The 15,514-nt window shown below is 45.9% G+C and overlaps 1 protein-coding gene across 2 annotated transcripts in view; it reads left to right on the top strand.

The window, feature by feature from the left end:
• The window catches only part of syk (spleen tyrosine kinase), a 207,670-nt gene that overhangs the window by 122,904 nt on the left and 69,252 nt on the right, over positions 1-15,514 (top strand). For both annotated transcript variants that reach the window (XM_085984618.1, XM_085984614.1), the window contains exon 4: positions 13,444-13,582. In XM_085984618.1, coding sequence (XP_085840744.1) covers positions 13,444-13,582 — 139 coding nt within the window. The remainder of the gene's footprint in view (positions 1-13,443; positions 13,583-15,514) is intronic.

Raw genomic sequence — 15,514 nt, 5'->3', positions numbered from 1 at the left:
AACGAATAGGTAGCGTTGGGTTGAAGTGAGCCAACACTTCCTCTGAGGTGATCAATGCCTTGCTTTTGCGAAAGGCCTTCTTACAGTCCTCGCTCCACTTCCATGGTACTTCTTTCTGCAAAAGAGCATTCAGCGGGTGCAGCACCGTGGATAGATTTGGCAGAAACTTATGGTAATAGTTAATCAACCCTAGGAACGACCTCAACTGGGATACATTTTCCGGAGCGGGAGCCTTCACAACAGCTTCGATCTTGTCAGGTGACTTGTGCAGCCCCTCCTGGTCAATGACATGACCACAGTACGAGATCCGTTTCTGAAAGAACTCACATTTCTGGCGATTAACTCGAAGTCCATATTCCTTCAATCTGGTGAGCACCAGTTTCAAATTTGCAAGGTGTTCCTCATCGTCATCTCCTGTAATCAGGATATCGTCCAAGTAACATTGAGTGCTTGGAATTCCCTGTAATACCTGCTCCATGGCCCTCTGCCAAATTGCTGGAGCCGAAGCCACTCCAAAAACCAGTCTATTATATCGATACAAGCCTCTGTGCGTGTTGATTGTGAGATACTGGCGCGACTCTTCCTCAACTTCCATCTGTAAGTACGCTTGCGCCAGGTCTATCTTGGTGAAGTGTTTCCCGCCAGACAATGAAGCAAAGATATCCTCAATCTGCGGAAGCGGATATTGCACCGTGTGAAGCACCGGGTTAACCGTGATCTTGAAGTCTCCACAGATGCGGACCTTCCCCGGTTTCCCTGGCTTGTTACTCGATGAACGCTTCATGACGGGAACAATGGGCGTGGCCCACTCACTCCAGTCCACCTTAGACAGTACTCCTGAACGTTCTAGCCCTTCCAGCTCAGCTTCCACAGCAGGTCGTATCGCATAAGGTACCGGTCTGGCTTTGAAAAATTTTGGGTTTGCATGTTCTGCAATCTTGATTTTTGCTGTAATTCCTCTCAGTGTTCCCAGTCCCTGTTGGAACACCTCTTTAGCCTCATCCAATATTCTGGACAATCGTTCAGGTTTGACATCTTTTTTTCCGGAATCTACCGTTATTGCTTTTAGGGAGTGCCAGTCCATATTTATTTTCCTGATCCACTCCCGTCCCAGAAGTGGTGGACCTCCCTCAGGTAGTACATATAAGTCCATTCCTTGGTGTTCTTTGCCCTTGTGTACCACCTTGACTTTTATCTTTCCGATGGGGTATACTCTTTGCCCCGTGTATGTCTGCAATACTATCTCCGTATCCCGTAGGGGAATATGTGTGAATAACCTTTTGTAATCTTGCTTATTCATGACCGTCAACGCCGATCCGGTGTCCAATTCCATCTTCACTTGGACTCCTGCTATCTGAAGTGTGACCCAGATAGTTTGTAGGTCAGCTTCCTTACTCACATTGTGAATTCTCAGACTACCCAGTTCCTTGCTATTGGAGTCTGAATCTGAATTCTGTTCATCCGAACTCTTCTCAGCCACCTTATGTACCTTTCTGCACTTTTCCTGCGGTGACTTTTTGTTGCTGGTCTTCTTTCCTGACCGGCATACTTTAGCTATGTGACCAAGCTTGCCACATTTTCTACATTCCTGATTTTTAAACCAGCATTGGTTCTGATCATGTGTTGTCTTTCCACAACGATAACATTTCGCTGTACCCAAAGCCATTTGATCTACGCTGAGTACCGCTGCCTTCAGCTGCATTTCCGCAGTGCCTCTCGCTGCGGCTTCATGCGATGCTGCAATAATGACAGCCTTATCAAGTGTAAGATCATTCTCTTCAAGCAGCCGCTTGTTCCTTCTTTCGACAATCCACACACGAATTTGTCTCTCAGTGCCCCTGTCAGTCTTTCCCCAAACTGACAGTATTTCGCTAGCTTACGCAGTTCAATTAAATACTCCGCGTTGCTTTCCTCTTTCAGTTGCGTTCTCGCATAAAATTTAAATCGTTCCGCTAACATCAGCGGTGTGGGGTTCAAATGATTTCTCAGGACAGCAACAATATTAGCGAAAGCCTGATCCGCCAGTTTAGCTGGTGATAGAAGATGCTTCAATAGCCCATATGTCTTCGCACCCATTGAGTTTAGTAAGGTTAGTGCTTTATCTTCATCTGATATTTTATTTGCCTTACAATAAATCTCTATGCATTCTACATACGTGGCCCAATCTTCAACATCGGGATCGAAATCGTTGATGTTACCACGCTTAGGCATCCTCGCAATCTTCTTGAGAAACAAAAAGAAATTTTTCTTTTCTTTTTTTTTAAAATGGCGGTTTCCCGCGCTTGTCTTTCTCCCCCGCTGGCTGTAATGGCGATTGCCGTATTGCTGCATTCGCCCTCCCCAGCGGTTCTCAAATCGTGCCTCCCAGCCCCTCTTGCAGTCCGGTCCTTTCCCCCGGCTGCGGCTGAGTTCTCCGCGGTTTTTAAAAAAAAAATTTATCCCGCGCCTCGCGGCCTCGGTAGCTGCCCGGCCTTTTTCCCCGGTCGCGGTCGAGCTCTCTCTCGACGCTGTTGCGTCTCCCAGCCCGCTTGCAGCCCGGTCTTTTACACCGGCTACGTTTGCATTCACCGCGGCTCCCGTGCCTTACGCTGCCCCAGTCTCAGCGCCTCTGGCCCCGACTTCTGTCCAGCTCTTTTCCCCGGCCGTGGTCGAGTTCTCCGCCCTTATATCCTCCGTTTTTCCCTCCCCTACTTCACAGCCAACGTGGCCGACTTGCTGCTCGTCGCTGATCGGCTTACCCACCACCGTGATAGAAGGGATGATCACTGTCTATTGCTGATGGAAGGCTTCGTGTCAGGATTCTTCCTTGCTCTTCAGACCCGAGTCTTTTCTCAGCAGGATGATGAGGGCGGATGCCTCTTCTCGACGCCCGTTAAACTGCCTTGGATATATCTCTGCCGCAGGGTAAGATCGTCATCGTCACCACTGTTAAGTCTGTGTGTTCTAGTTATTGTTAATAAGAATCACTGCACACAGACCACAAGAGTAAATTCAACAGGTCTTTACTAGTCGGAGGTCAGGCTGAACTGCCCAATAAATCATTACACAGCACTTATATACCGGTGTGGTCACCACCGGTATTACAGTATACAGCAGCCAAGATAAAGTAGTGCATCTCTTAAAATAGTTCTCTTAAAGGTGGAACGGTTACATACACCACACAAACCATGATGCGGCTTAAAAGATTGCAGAATTTTGGACGTAAGTGAGTTACCCACATTATTACAATACGCCTAAGTTTCCTTGATCTTTTACGGCCATCCATCAAATCCTCCATCCAAACAAATTTCTGCCCATATGAGGGAGAAATTTGTACCTGTGAAATAGGTGGCCAGGAATTGAAAATCGGGGTGGGGGTGGGGGTTGGAGACACACTTCAGCCCCTCCATTGGTGCCTGATGCCATATTGAGGCAGGCCTGTAAATGGACAAGCAGCCTGCCCGCCCGCCTGAAACAGCTGTAAGGCTGCTTTACTATACAAATCAGCTCCTTCACCAGTTGTTGGACCCCAATGCAAAATTCAGGTACGAATGGGCGAAGCTTGCATCACCTAGTTGTCCCTGGTCTTGAGCGGCCTAACCAATGGCCCTTAAAGGGACCACTAGAGACTGCTCAAAAATAGCCACAAAACTTTTTCCAAGTTATATTTTTGGGGTGCCAAAAAGAACACTCTTGTCTCCACAAAAATACTGCAAGCACTGATGGCCTGGGCTCATCCCCTTGGCTTTGCCTGCCCCCACTTGAACCTACCTTCATGTCAACTTGACATTGGAGGCATCAAGCTGCATCAGGGTGCCCGTTTGGTTGTACAGACCAGCACAGAGATCAATTGCTCTGCCAACTTGCTGCCCATTTTGGGCGAAGTCAAATTTCTCCACCAATATCACATAATTGCAAAGCTGTACATCATTTCCCCCACTTTTCACAAGTCTCCTGCATAGATAAGGACAGCAGATATTTAGTGATTAACAGATGAACTTTGAACACAAAATGATAAGCACAATCTCTAAAATAGCGGTCATAGCAGAACCAGCTCCCTATCAAGGGGCTGTAACAGGAATGCTACCTGGACCCTAACTGCAGTGTAGGGACATTTGATTAGCACTGAAAGACTTTGATTGTTTTGACACCAGCAAAAAGGAATTGTCGACAATACAATATGGAATGTGTGGGAGAAGGGCTACCACTGCTGCATTTGACAGACAGGCAGCCTGTATGGCTCACTTCATTAGTGTCATATTTTACATAAAGGATATCAGTGTATGTTTACAGTTTGCCCTAGAGTTTTTAGAACTGGGGAAGCGATACTGGAGTAACTAGATAGAGAACTGGCCATGTGACACCAACTTATGTAGTAGCTTGGGCCACATTTGACTAATATGTACAGGGTGGTTAGTTTGTCTCATTGTGTGCAGTTAAGGATCATTGAAATCCTTTTCAGAGTTGCATATCTTACCTTATAGTCCTGTCCCTTCACTTTTTTGGTTGATGTGAGTTGGCCTCCAGTACTGGGCACAAGAGGTAAATGTGCATACTTGTCAAAACATTTTTCTTGTAGTGTTACTCTCATAGAGTCATAGGGCAGGATTTTCATTCAGGAGTCGGGTTGGAGGCGGGACTACAACTTTTGGGGTTGTAGTCCCGCCTCCATCGAGATGAGGCCAATCCACGCGATTTTAACTTGATTGACCTTATTGAGCCCGCCCAGGCCAATTAAGGGCCACCCGGCAACAGGTGACATCACAGACTGAAATTTCATCTGCCAAGAGGTTTTGACAGATGAAATATCAGTGTTTGAAGCTGTCAAACACTGACAATCTTACTTCTAACCTGAGTCCTTCTCCACAGACTCAGTTAGAAATCTCTCCTGCACAGAAAACTGAAGGCTGTCACTTTTGACAGTTCGCAGCCATTCTGCTTTCTGTGCCGGTGAGATGAAGGACTCCTGGGACCTAAAGGAAGGAAGGCTGAAAAGGTAAGAAAAGGTCATTTAAACTTCTTTAATCACTTTACACACACCAAACACACTTACCTTTGCTCTCATGCACACATCACTCACCTGAACACCGACATCTCAACCCCTCCAAGTCCTTCAACCCGACGGCCCGCCTCCTCTAACTTGGCATGGTTTGGAGCCGTCGGGAATCCCACACTTCAACCTTAAAAATAGGGATTAGGCTAAAAACTGCCTGTTAACTACCTGTTAACAGGCAGTTAATTGGCACTAATCCCTTCCCTCCTCGGGTAGGCGGGACCCAGTGCGGGGCGGGTACCCGCCTCCTTTGAAACTGGCATGGAGATGGGTTTGGGTGCGGGATGGGGTCGGGACCCTTGATTTCAGGATTTTAACCCCCACACGCCTCCAATCCCGACTCCACGGCCCAATGAAAATCCTGCCCATAGAGTCATAGGCCTAGAATTTCGTTATCGCCGCGCCAGGACTTTAGCGCCCGAAATTTAGCGCTCGCCCGGATTCCCGTAGCGCCCGCCTGAAATTCAGTTGCAGCACCCCAAGAGGGAGGCGGGCGCTATTGCAGGGTTTGGCCGCCTCGCTTGGGGTGCTGAAAGTCAGTTTCAGGTGTCCAGCTGCCGCTGCGCCACCCGATGCGGTGCGGCAGGCTGGGGTACTGCAGGCCTCCTCCTTCTCTTAAGGAGGAGCTGCCTGCAGCCGTGAGATCGCCGCTGGATTCCCCCGGCAAATGAGCCCGGCACCACGGAGAAGTGCCGGGCTCGCGGGGGTCAGACACCAATGCCGCGGGGGGGTGGTGTGGGAGTCCGGGGAGGAAGGAGCGGCCAAGCGGCCACCGGGAAAGCGGCCGGCCGCACCTCCACCTTTACGCCCCGGCCTCCCGGAGCTGCAAGGCCCCGTTTTACAAACGCTCTTTGCGGCCGCTACGGGTGAGGCGGCGGCAAGTGAATTTGGGCGTTGGGCCGGCATCGCATTGAAACCGGGGCGCTGCGCACACCGATGACGTCATCGGTGCCGACGCAGCGCTACCGGCTAACGCCACCATTTGCGCTACACTGAATTCCGGGCTACCAACAGCGCCGGCGCTAAAGACCTCTTTAGGCGCTAAGTGGGCGCTAACACCACTGAATTTCTAGGCCATAGAGTTATACAGCACAGAAAGAGGCCCTTCGGCCCATCGTGTCCATGCCAGCCATCAAGTCCTGTCTGTTCTAATCCCATTTTCCAGCACATGATCCGTAGCCTTGTGTGCTATGGCATTTCAAGTGCTCATCTAAATGCTTCTTGAATGTTGTGAGGGTTCCTGCCTCTACCACCCTTTCCGGCATTGAGTTCCAGATTGCAATTACCCTCTGGGTGAATAAGTTTTTCCTCAAATCCCCTCTAAACCTCCTGCCCCTTACCTTGAAACTATGCCCCCTGGTTATTGACCCCTCTACTAAGGGAAACAGTTCCTTTCTATCTACCCTATCTATGCCCCTCATAATTTTGTATACCTCAATCAGGTCCCCCTCAGCCTTCTCTGCTCTAAGGAAAACAACCCCAGCCTGTCCAGTCTCTCTTCATAGCTGAAATGCTCCAGCCCAGGTAACATCCTGGTGAATCTCCTCTGCACCCTCTCCAATGCAATCACATCGCTCCTATAGGGCGGCGACCAGAACTGCACACAGTATTCCAGCTGTGGCCTAACTAGCGTTTTGTACAGCTGCATCATAACCTCCCTACTCTTATATTCTATGCCTCGGCTAATGAAGGCAAGTATCCCATATGCCTTTTTAACCACCTTATCTACCTGTCCTGCTGCCTTCAGGGATCTATGTACATGCACACCAAAGTCCCTCTGATCCTCTGTCCTTCCTAGGGTCCTACCATTCATTGTGTATTCCCTTGCCTTGTTAGTCCTCCCAAAATGCATCAGCTCACACTTTTCAGGGTTAAATTCCATTTGCCCATCTAACCATCTCGTCTATATCGTCCTGTAGCCTGAGGCTTCCCTCCTCGCTATTTACCACTCCACCAATTTTCGTGTCATCTGCGAACTTACTGATCATACCTCCTACATTCATATGTAAATCATTAATGTACACTACAAATAGCAAAGGACCCAGCACCGATCCCTGCGGTACACCACTAGACACAGGCTTCCAGTCACAAAAACAACCTTCGACCATCACCCTCTGCCTCCTGCCACTAAGCCAATTTTGGATCCAATGTGCCAAATTGCCCTGGATCCCATGGGCTCTTACCTTCTTGACCAGTCTCCCATGTGGGACTTTGTCAAAAGCCTTACTGAAGTCCATGTAGACTACATCAACTGCACTACCCTCATCTACACACCTAGTCACCCCCTCTCCAAATTCAATCAAATTGGTCAGACATAATCTCCCCCTGACAAAGCCATGCTGATTATCCCTGATTAATCCCTGCCTCTCCAAGTGGAGACTCATTCTGGCCCTCAAAATTTTTTCCAATAATTTCCCTACTACTGATGTTAGGCTCACTGGCCTGTATTTCCCTGGTTTATCCCTACTACCCTTCTTGAACAATGGTACTACATTAGCTGCTCTCCAGTCCCCTGGCACCTCCCCTGTGGCCAGAGAGGTTCTGAAAATTTGTGTCAGAGCCCCTGCAATCTCCTCCCTTGCCTCACACAGCAGTCTGGGATATATCCCGTCAGGGCCTGGGGATTTATCCACTTTTAAGCCTGCTAAAACTGCTAGTACCTCCTCCCTCTCAATACTAATTTGTTCAAGTATATCACCATCCCCCTGCCTGATTTCTATGCCTACATCGTCCTTCTCCATAGTGAACACAGATGCAAAATATTCATTTAAAACCCCACCTACATCTTCCGGCTCTACACACAGATTGCCACTTTGGTCCCTAATGGGCCCTACTCTTTCCCTGTTTATTCTCTTGCCCTTAATATACTTATAATAAAGCACCTTGGGATTTTCCTTTATTTTGCCCACCAGTGTTTTTTCATGCCCCCTCTTCACTCTCCTAATTTCTTTTTTAAGTACCCCCCTGCACTTTCTATACTCCTCTAGGGCTTCCACTGTTTTTAGTCCTTTGTATATGCCAAAAGCCTCCCATTTTTTCCTAATCCATTCTTGTATATCCCTTGACATCCAGGGTTCCCTGGGCTTGTTGGTCCCACCCTTGACCGTTACGGGAACATGTTGGCGTTGTACTCTCTCTCTCTACTTTCTGAAAGACTCCCACTGCTCTGATGTGGATTTTCCTACAAGTAGCTGATCCCAGTCCACTTTGGCCAGATCCTGCCTTATCATATTAAAATTGGCCTTCCCCCAATTCAGAACCTTTATTTCCAGTCCATCTTTGTCCTTTTCCATGACTACCTTAAATCTCACCAAATTATGGTCACTGTCACCAAAATGCTCTCCTACTGACACATCTACCACTTGCCCGGCTACATTCCCTAGAATTAGGTCCAGTACCGCCCCCTCTCTTGTAGGACTTTCTACATGCTGGCTCAAAAAGCTCTCCTGGATGCACTTTAAGAATTCCGCACCCGCTAAGCCTTTCACACTCTGACTATCCCAGTTAATATTGCAGAAGTTGAAATCCCCTACTATTATTACCCTATTATTTCTACACTTCTCTGAGATTTGCCTACATATCTGTTCCTCTATCTCCCCCTGACTGTTTTGGGGCCTATAGTACACTCCCAGCAAAGTGCTTGCCCCCTTTTTGTTTTTAAGTTCTACCCGTATAGCCTCATTAGAGGAACCTGCTAAGATATCATCCCTCCTTACAGCAGTAATTGACTCCTTGATTAATATTGCGAAACTCCCTCCTCTTTTACATCCCCCTCTGTCTCGCCTGAAGATTCTATACCCTGGAATATTGAGCACTCAGTCCTGCCCCTCCCTCAACCATGTCTCTGTGATAGCAACAATATCACACTCCCATGTGTTCATCAACACCTTCAATTCACCTGCCTTACTCGCAAGACTCCTTGCATTAAAATAAATGCCATCCAGCCTTGCCATATTCCCTTGTGCCGTTACATATTTGCTCTGCCTTCCAGGCTGACTTGTTTTTTCCTCTATATCATCCCCCATCTCAATGAAGGTAATTCACTTTTTTAAAGTGAAGAACAATTTCAACAACCTGCGGTTTGTGTAGACACATCTCTTGCTTTCGCCTTTTGCACCTGGGTTCTGGTTCTGTGGTCGGCAGGAATTCAGGGGTGAAGAACAGATGTCAGAAACGTCAGTAGACAAAATATAGGCTTCAAAAATTGACCCCAGCAGAAAAATCTGAATTATCTTTAGAATAAATAGTAGCAGGAAGAGGATTTTTTAACAGGTGCTTTCCTAAATGTCAACATTTTTTCATTGTACGGAAAGTGTTTGGCTCTGGCTAATATTAAAACTATTGTGCCAATCAATGGTTCCATAGAAAAGGAAAAACCGTGTTTCTATGCTTAGAATTGTCACTTAGGAGTAATCTGCCACGTAATGTGAAAATACAAACTCTATTGGTACATCTGTCTCAAGAGTAATTAGCTGAGAGAAAGGCAGTCAAATATTATACACTAGCTTTATAATACCCTAGTACAGTTCTGCTGTTAGAAACTTGTCATGCATTAAAGAAGTTAATGGGAGCATGAAGCCTCTTTGGCATATTCCAATTTGTCTGCTTGTCAGCCATATGCTATTATGATATTGAGTATGAAAACAAGTTTTGATCTGCAGGGATGTGTCAAACTTTTTTGACTGGTCACCAATTAATTATATTGATGAGAAATGTATTACTGTCTTGGGGGGCATTGAGCCACTCAAGATTCCTATATACATCATTAATCAATCATATGACGTGAGGAGATAAAGCCTTGAGAGCATTTGTGTACTTCTGTAACTATTAAGGTTGCACTCAGTATAGGTGACATGAACAGAAACCTTGGAATAATTGGGCATTGGTTTTGCCCATCTAATACAAAATTATCAAAAATGCTAGTGGTCAACAACCTACACAGAACTACATTAGAAATTTTAAAATTGGCAATAAATTCACTAAAGGTACAGTCTCCTCCACTTACACTGTCCACGCTTATCACGGGCAGCCACCTATATCAGGCAAATGGCGCTAACCATTTGCCATTTCCACTGAAGTCATAAGAACATGAGAATATAAGAATTAGGAGCAGGAATAGGCCATACAGCCCTTCGAGCTTGCTCTGCCATTCAATAAGATCATGCCTGATCTTCAACCTCAACTAACACATATATTCAGGACCTCTCTGGCCACAGGGGATGTGCCAGAGGACTGGAGAACCGCTGGTGTAGTATCATTATTCAAGAAGGGTAGTAGGGAAAAACCAGGGAACTACAGGCCAGTGAGCCTAACATCAGTGGTAGGAAAATTATTGGAAAAAATCCTGAGGGACAAAATTTGTCTCCACTTGGAGAGGCAAGGATTAATCAGGGATAGTCAACATGGCTTTGTCAAGGGAAGATCATGTCTGACTAATTTGATTGAATTTTTTGAGGGGGTGACTAGGTGTGTGGATGAGGGTAACGCAGTGGATGTGGTATACATGGATTTCAGTAAGGCCTTCGATAAAGTCCCGCACAGGAGACTGGTCAAGAAGGTAAGAGCCCATGGAATCCAGGGTGCCTTGGCACATTGGATACAAAACTGGCTTAGTGGCAGAAGGCAGAGGGTGATGGTCGAAGGTTGTTTTTGTGACTGGAAGCCTGTGGCCAGTGGGGTACCACAGGGATCGGTGCTGGGTCCCTTGCTGTTTGTGGTCTACATTAATGACTTGGATATGAATGTAAAGGGTATGATCAGTAAGTTCGCGGATGATACAAAAATTGGTAGGGTGGTAAATAGCGAGGAGGGTAGCCTCAGTCTGCAGGACGATATAGATGGGTTGGTCAGATGGGCGGAACAGTGGCAAATGGAATTTAACCCGGAAAAGTGCGAGGTGATGCACTTTGGGGGGACTAACAAGGCAAAGGAATACACAATGAATGGAAAGACCCTAGGCAAGACGGAGGGTCAGAGGGATCTGGGTGTGCAAGTACACAGATCCCTGAAGGCGGCGGAACAGGTGGATAAGGTGGTAAAAAAGGCATATGGGATACTTGCCTTCATTAGCCGAGGCATTGAATATAAGAGCAAGGAGGTTATGATGGAGCTGTATAAAACACTGGTTAGGCCACAGCTGGAATACTGTGTGCAGTTCTGGTCGCCACACTACAGGAAGGATGTGATAGCTTTGGAGAGGGTGCAGAGGAGATTCACCAGGATGTTACCAGGGCTGGAGCGCTTCAGCTATGAAGAGAGACTGGGCAGATTGGGTTTGTTTTCCTTGGAGCAGAGGAGGCTGAGGGGGGACATGATTGAGGTGTACAAAATTATGAGGGGCATAGATAGGATGGATGCTGAGGAGCTTTTTCCCTTAGTAGAGGGGTCAATAACTAGGGGGCATAGATTCAAGGTAAAGGGCGGGAGGTTTAGAGGGGATTTGAGAAAGAACTTTTTCACCCAGAGGGTGGTTGGAGTCTGGAACTCACTGCCTGAAAGGGTTGTGGAGGCAGAAACCCTCACAACATTTAAGAAGCATTTGGATGTGCACTTGAAATGGCATAGCATACAAGGCTACGGGCCAAATGCTGGAATATGGGATTAGATTAGGCAGGGCTTGATGGCCGGCGCGGACACGATGGGCCGAAGGGCCTCTATCCGCGCTGTATTACTCTATGACTCTATGACTCTAACTCCACTTTCCTGCCCAATTTCCATATCCCTTGATTTCTCCAGAGACTATGTATCTCAGCCTTGAATATACTCAACCACTCAGCATCCACAGCCCTTTGGGGTAGAGAATTCCAAAGACTTACAACCCTCTGAGTGAAGAAATTCCTCCTCATCTCAGTCTTAAATGGTCGACCCCTTATCCTGAGACTATGACCCCTAGTTCTAGACTCTCCAGCCAGGGGAAACAACCTCTCAGTATCTACCCTGTCAATCCCCCTCAGAACTTTATATGTTTCAATGAGATCACCTCTCATTCTTCTAAACTCCAGAGAGTATAGGCCCAATCTACTCAATCTCTCTTCATAGGACAACCCTCTCATCCCAGGGATCAATCTAGTGAACTTTCGTCGCACCGCCTCTAAGGCATGTATGTCCTTTCTCAGATAAAGAGATCAAAACTGTGCACAGCACTCCAGGTGTGGTCTCACCAAAGCCCTGTACAAGTGTAGTAAGTTTTCCTTACTCTTGTACTCCAGTTGCCTTGCAATAAAGGCCAACATGCCATTTGCCTTCCTAATTGCTTGCTGTATCTGCATGCTAACTTTCTGTGTTTCCTGTACAAGGACACTTAAACATCTCTGAACACCAACATTTAATAATTTCTCACCATTTAAAATATATTCTGTTTTTCTATTCTTCCTACCAAAATGAATAACCTTACATTTCCTCACATTATACTCCATCTGTCACCTTATTGCTCACTCACTTAACCTGCCTATATCCTTTTGCAGGCTCTTTGTGTTCTCTTCACAGCTTACTTTCCCACCTAGCTTTGTATCGTCAGCTTGGATACATTACACTTGGTCCCTTCATCTAGGTCATTAATATAGATTGTAAATAGCTGAGGCCCAAGCACTGATCCTTTTGGCACCCCACTAGTTACAGCCTGCCAACCTGAAAATGATTCATTTATCCCTACTCTCTGTTTTCTGTCCGTTAACCAATCCTCTATCCATGTTAATATATTACCCCCAACCCCATGAGCCCTTATCTTGCCTAGCAACCTTTTATGTGGCACATTCTCGAATGCCATTTGGAAATCCAAATATACTACATCCACTGGTTCCCCTTTATCTACCCTGCTAGTTGTATCCTCAAAAAACTCTTAATAAATTTGTTAAACATGATTTCCCTTTCATAAAACCATGTTGACACTACCGAATCATATTATGATTGTCTAAGTGCTCTGTTACCACTTCCTTAATAATGGATTCCAGCATTTTCCCGATGACTGATGTCAGGATAACTGGCCTGTAGTTCCCTGTTTTCTCTCTCCCTCCTTCCTTGAATAGCAGGGTTACATTTTCTATCTTCCAATCTGCTGGGACCGTTTTAGAATCTAGGGAATTTTGGAAGATCACAACCAATGCAACCACTAACTCTGCAGCCAGCTGTTTTAGAACCCTAGTCAATTACAAAGGTGCCGATTATAACACATTAAGCGACCAAATATTTTGGGCAGCGGCCGTATCAGACTTGTCATATTGCATAGTTTATCAAATAACATATCTGGACTCAAAATAATTATCCCATTTCGATTTACTGCTGTTTATGTCCCCATTAGAGTCCAACAGAGAACTGATGTCATTGAAGTTAATGGAACCAGCCTGAGAAAAGGCAATAGCACATTGACATAGTGACTTTACCTAAATAATCACTGCAATTCTTCTTCTTTCCAGAATAAGAGAGCGCGATGACAAGCGATCGTATGCTCTTTGCTTGATGCATGAGGGTAAAATATATCATTATCGAATTGACAGGGACAAAACAGGCAAGCTGTCCATTCCGGATGGGAAAAAGTTTGACACCCTCTGGCAGGTAGAGTAATCCACTGATCAAAGGGTTTCTTGATCAGTTGAATATATTTCACGATGCTGCTTTTTTACCCCAAATTTGTTCAGTGTAAAATGTACAGCATTGTTGTGATCCTTCTAATTGATTTGGCTAATAAAACTGTGCTTATTTTACAGATTCTTATAATTGCTATACTTGCGCCTTGGTATCCAGTTTTGTCCTGTTTTATTTACATAGGGATTTAATTTCCTCTGGCCACTATTTTTGACACAGTGGTTAACACGTTTGCACTAAATTCCTATCTGCCCTGTTTTACTGTAATTAAATTAACACTGCAATTTAACATGAATGTGTCAATCAGTGTGCTAAAAATAGCAGCTAGACAAAATTAAATCCTTTGGTGTGCCGCATTTTTCTTGATTAAAGTACTAGATAGCTATGCTTTGTCATAATTTAATACGTAAACATAGCTTAACTGTCATTGACCACATTATTCATTTTTTAATTTTATTTTTCTTCGCTTCTCCTAATTTTCCATCCTCCCATCCTGAAGGCAATGATTTATGTCAGGACACAGTTCCACAGTTATCAGCAGCAAGGAGCCTTTCTTTTCCTCTGATCCTAGGCATTGGATGTGATCAGATTATGTGGCCATGAGGAGTTTCCCAGATGAACTCTACCATGTCCTTATACAATATTCACATTGCACACTTTTCAAAAATGATTATATCTAGTGATTGGGTTTGGAACTGTGGCTAATTTTAACCTTCTCTAGCCTAGGGACACTGAAGCCAATTCATGAATCCCCACTACTATTCTGACAGCTGTCACATCACTTGTTAGGGATTAAATTGAGCACTTCCTGGTCTATATGGCTCAGTACCAGACCAGGAGGTGTATTTGCCAGCTAAGCCATTATGCTTAAATTTAAATTAACTTTTCCTATCACTTTATGTTACACACTATTACTTGGTTGATAGGGCAAGAATATGATCTGCATCTGGATTCTAGTAATAAGTCTACAAGCTCACCCTTCAACTTTTCCACCATCCCTGTGAGAAGGCACCTAGTATCTATTTGGTGTTTTCTTCAGTGGCACAACCTATATTTGGAACTCACTGGGTGAGAAATTTAATGTTGAAATTAAGACTCATTGCATGGCCTCCTATTCTTAATGCATTCCTTCCTAGAACCTCAAAATTGTGGAGCTTCTCACCTCCCTCAGTCTTTCCTTCCTGCAATCTTCAGGCGTTTAAAAACCAAACACTGCTTCCTGATTTACCTTGTCATTTATCTTATTTTTTCAATCTTGCTGTTACCCTACACTTTGATTTCTCAATGATGAAACTGTGTGCATCTGCACAGTATAGGGCACTGGGACCCCAATCTGTTAACCCATTCCACTGCCTGAACCTAAACACCTTGGCCCCGATATGCACAGGGTGGTGGAGAGGATGCAGGTGAGGCCGAAAATGGCCAAAGAACCCAGCAAGGCCAGGGATGCGGATCTTCTGCCGATCTTAATGGCAGGAACTTGTTAACATTTTTTTTAGCTCCATGTGCCACCTGGCAGCTGGCCAAATGGACAGCCTAGCCAGCGGGTGGGAGTGTACACCAACAGCAGGAGGCCGCAGCCGGGGACCCTTGAGGACGGTCCCCGACAATCGGAAGGTCAGAGAGGCCCACGATTGGGAGGGCTGGGGGGAGGTCGGCACTCGGGGCTGGAGGAGGTCAGTGGCTTCCTTGAGGGGACCAGGGGAACACTCCTGCTCCTCCTGGCCTAAAAGGAGTGCTGACAGAGGTACTTACCTTGTAGAGCTGGCAGCACCTGCCTCCCTTTCACTGCCGTGTTTCCCGACCCCTGGGAAACACATGCAGCAACAGTAAATTTTAAATCACGCTGACAATTGCACTGTGGGATCCCAATTTAAATATGTTAATTTAGTGTCCCGCCTC

The sequence above is a fragment of the Somniosus microcephalus genome, chromosome 1 (genome assembly GCF_052327205.1).
Source record: "Somniosus microcephalus isolate GS21.2 chromosome 1, FLI_Smic_1.0, whole genome shotgun sequence".
Lineage (NCBI taxonomy): Eukaryota > Metazoa > Chordata > Chondrichthyes > Squaliformes > Somniosidae > Somniosus > Somniosus microcephalus.
Note: the sequence above shows the minus strand (reverse complement) of the source record. Positions and strands in the feature narration are given on the sequence as shown.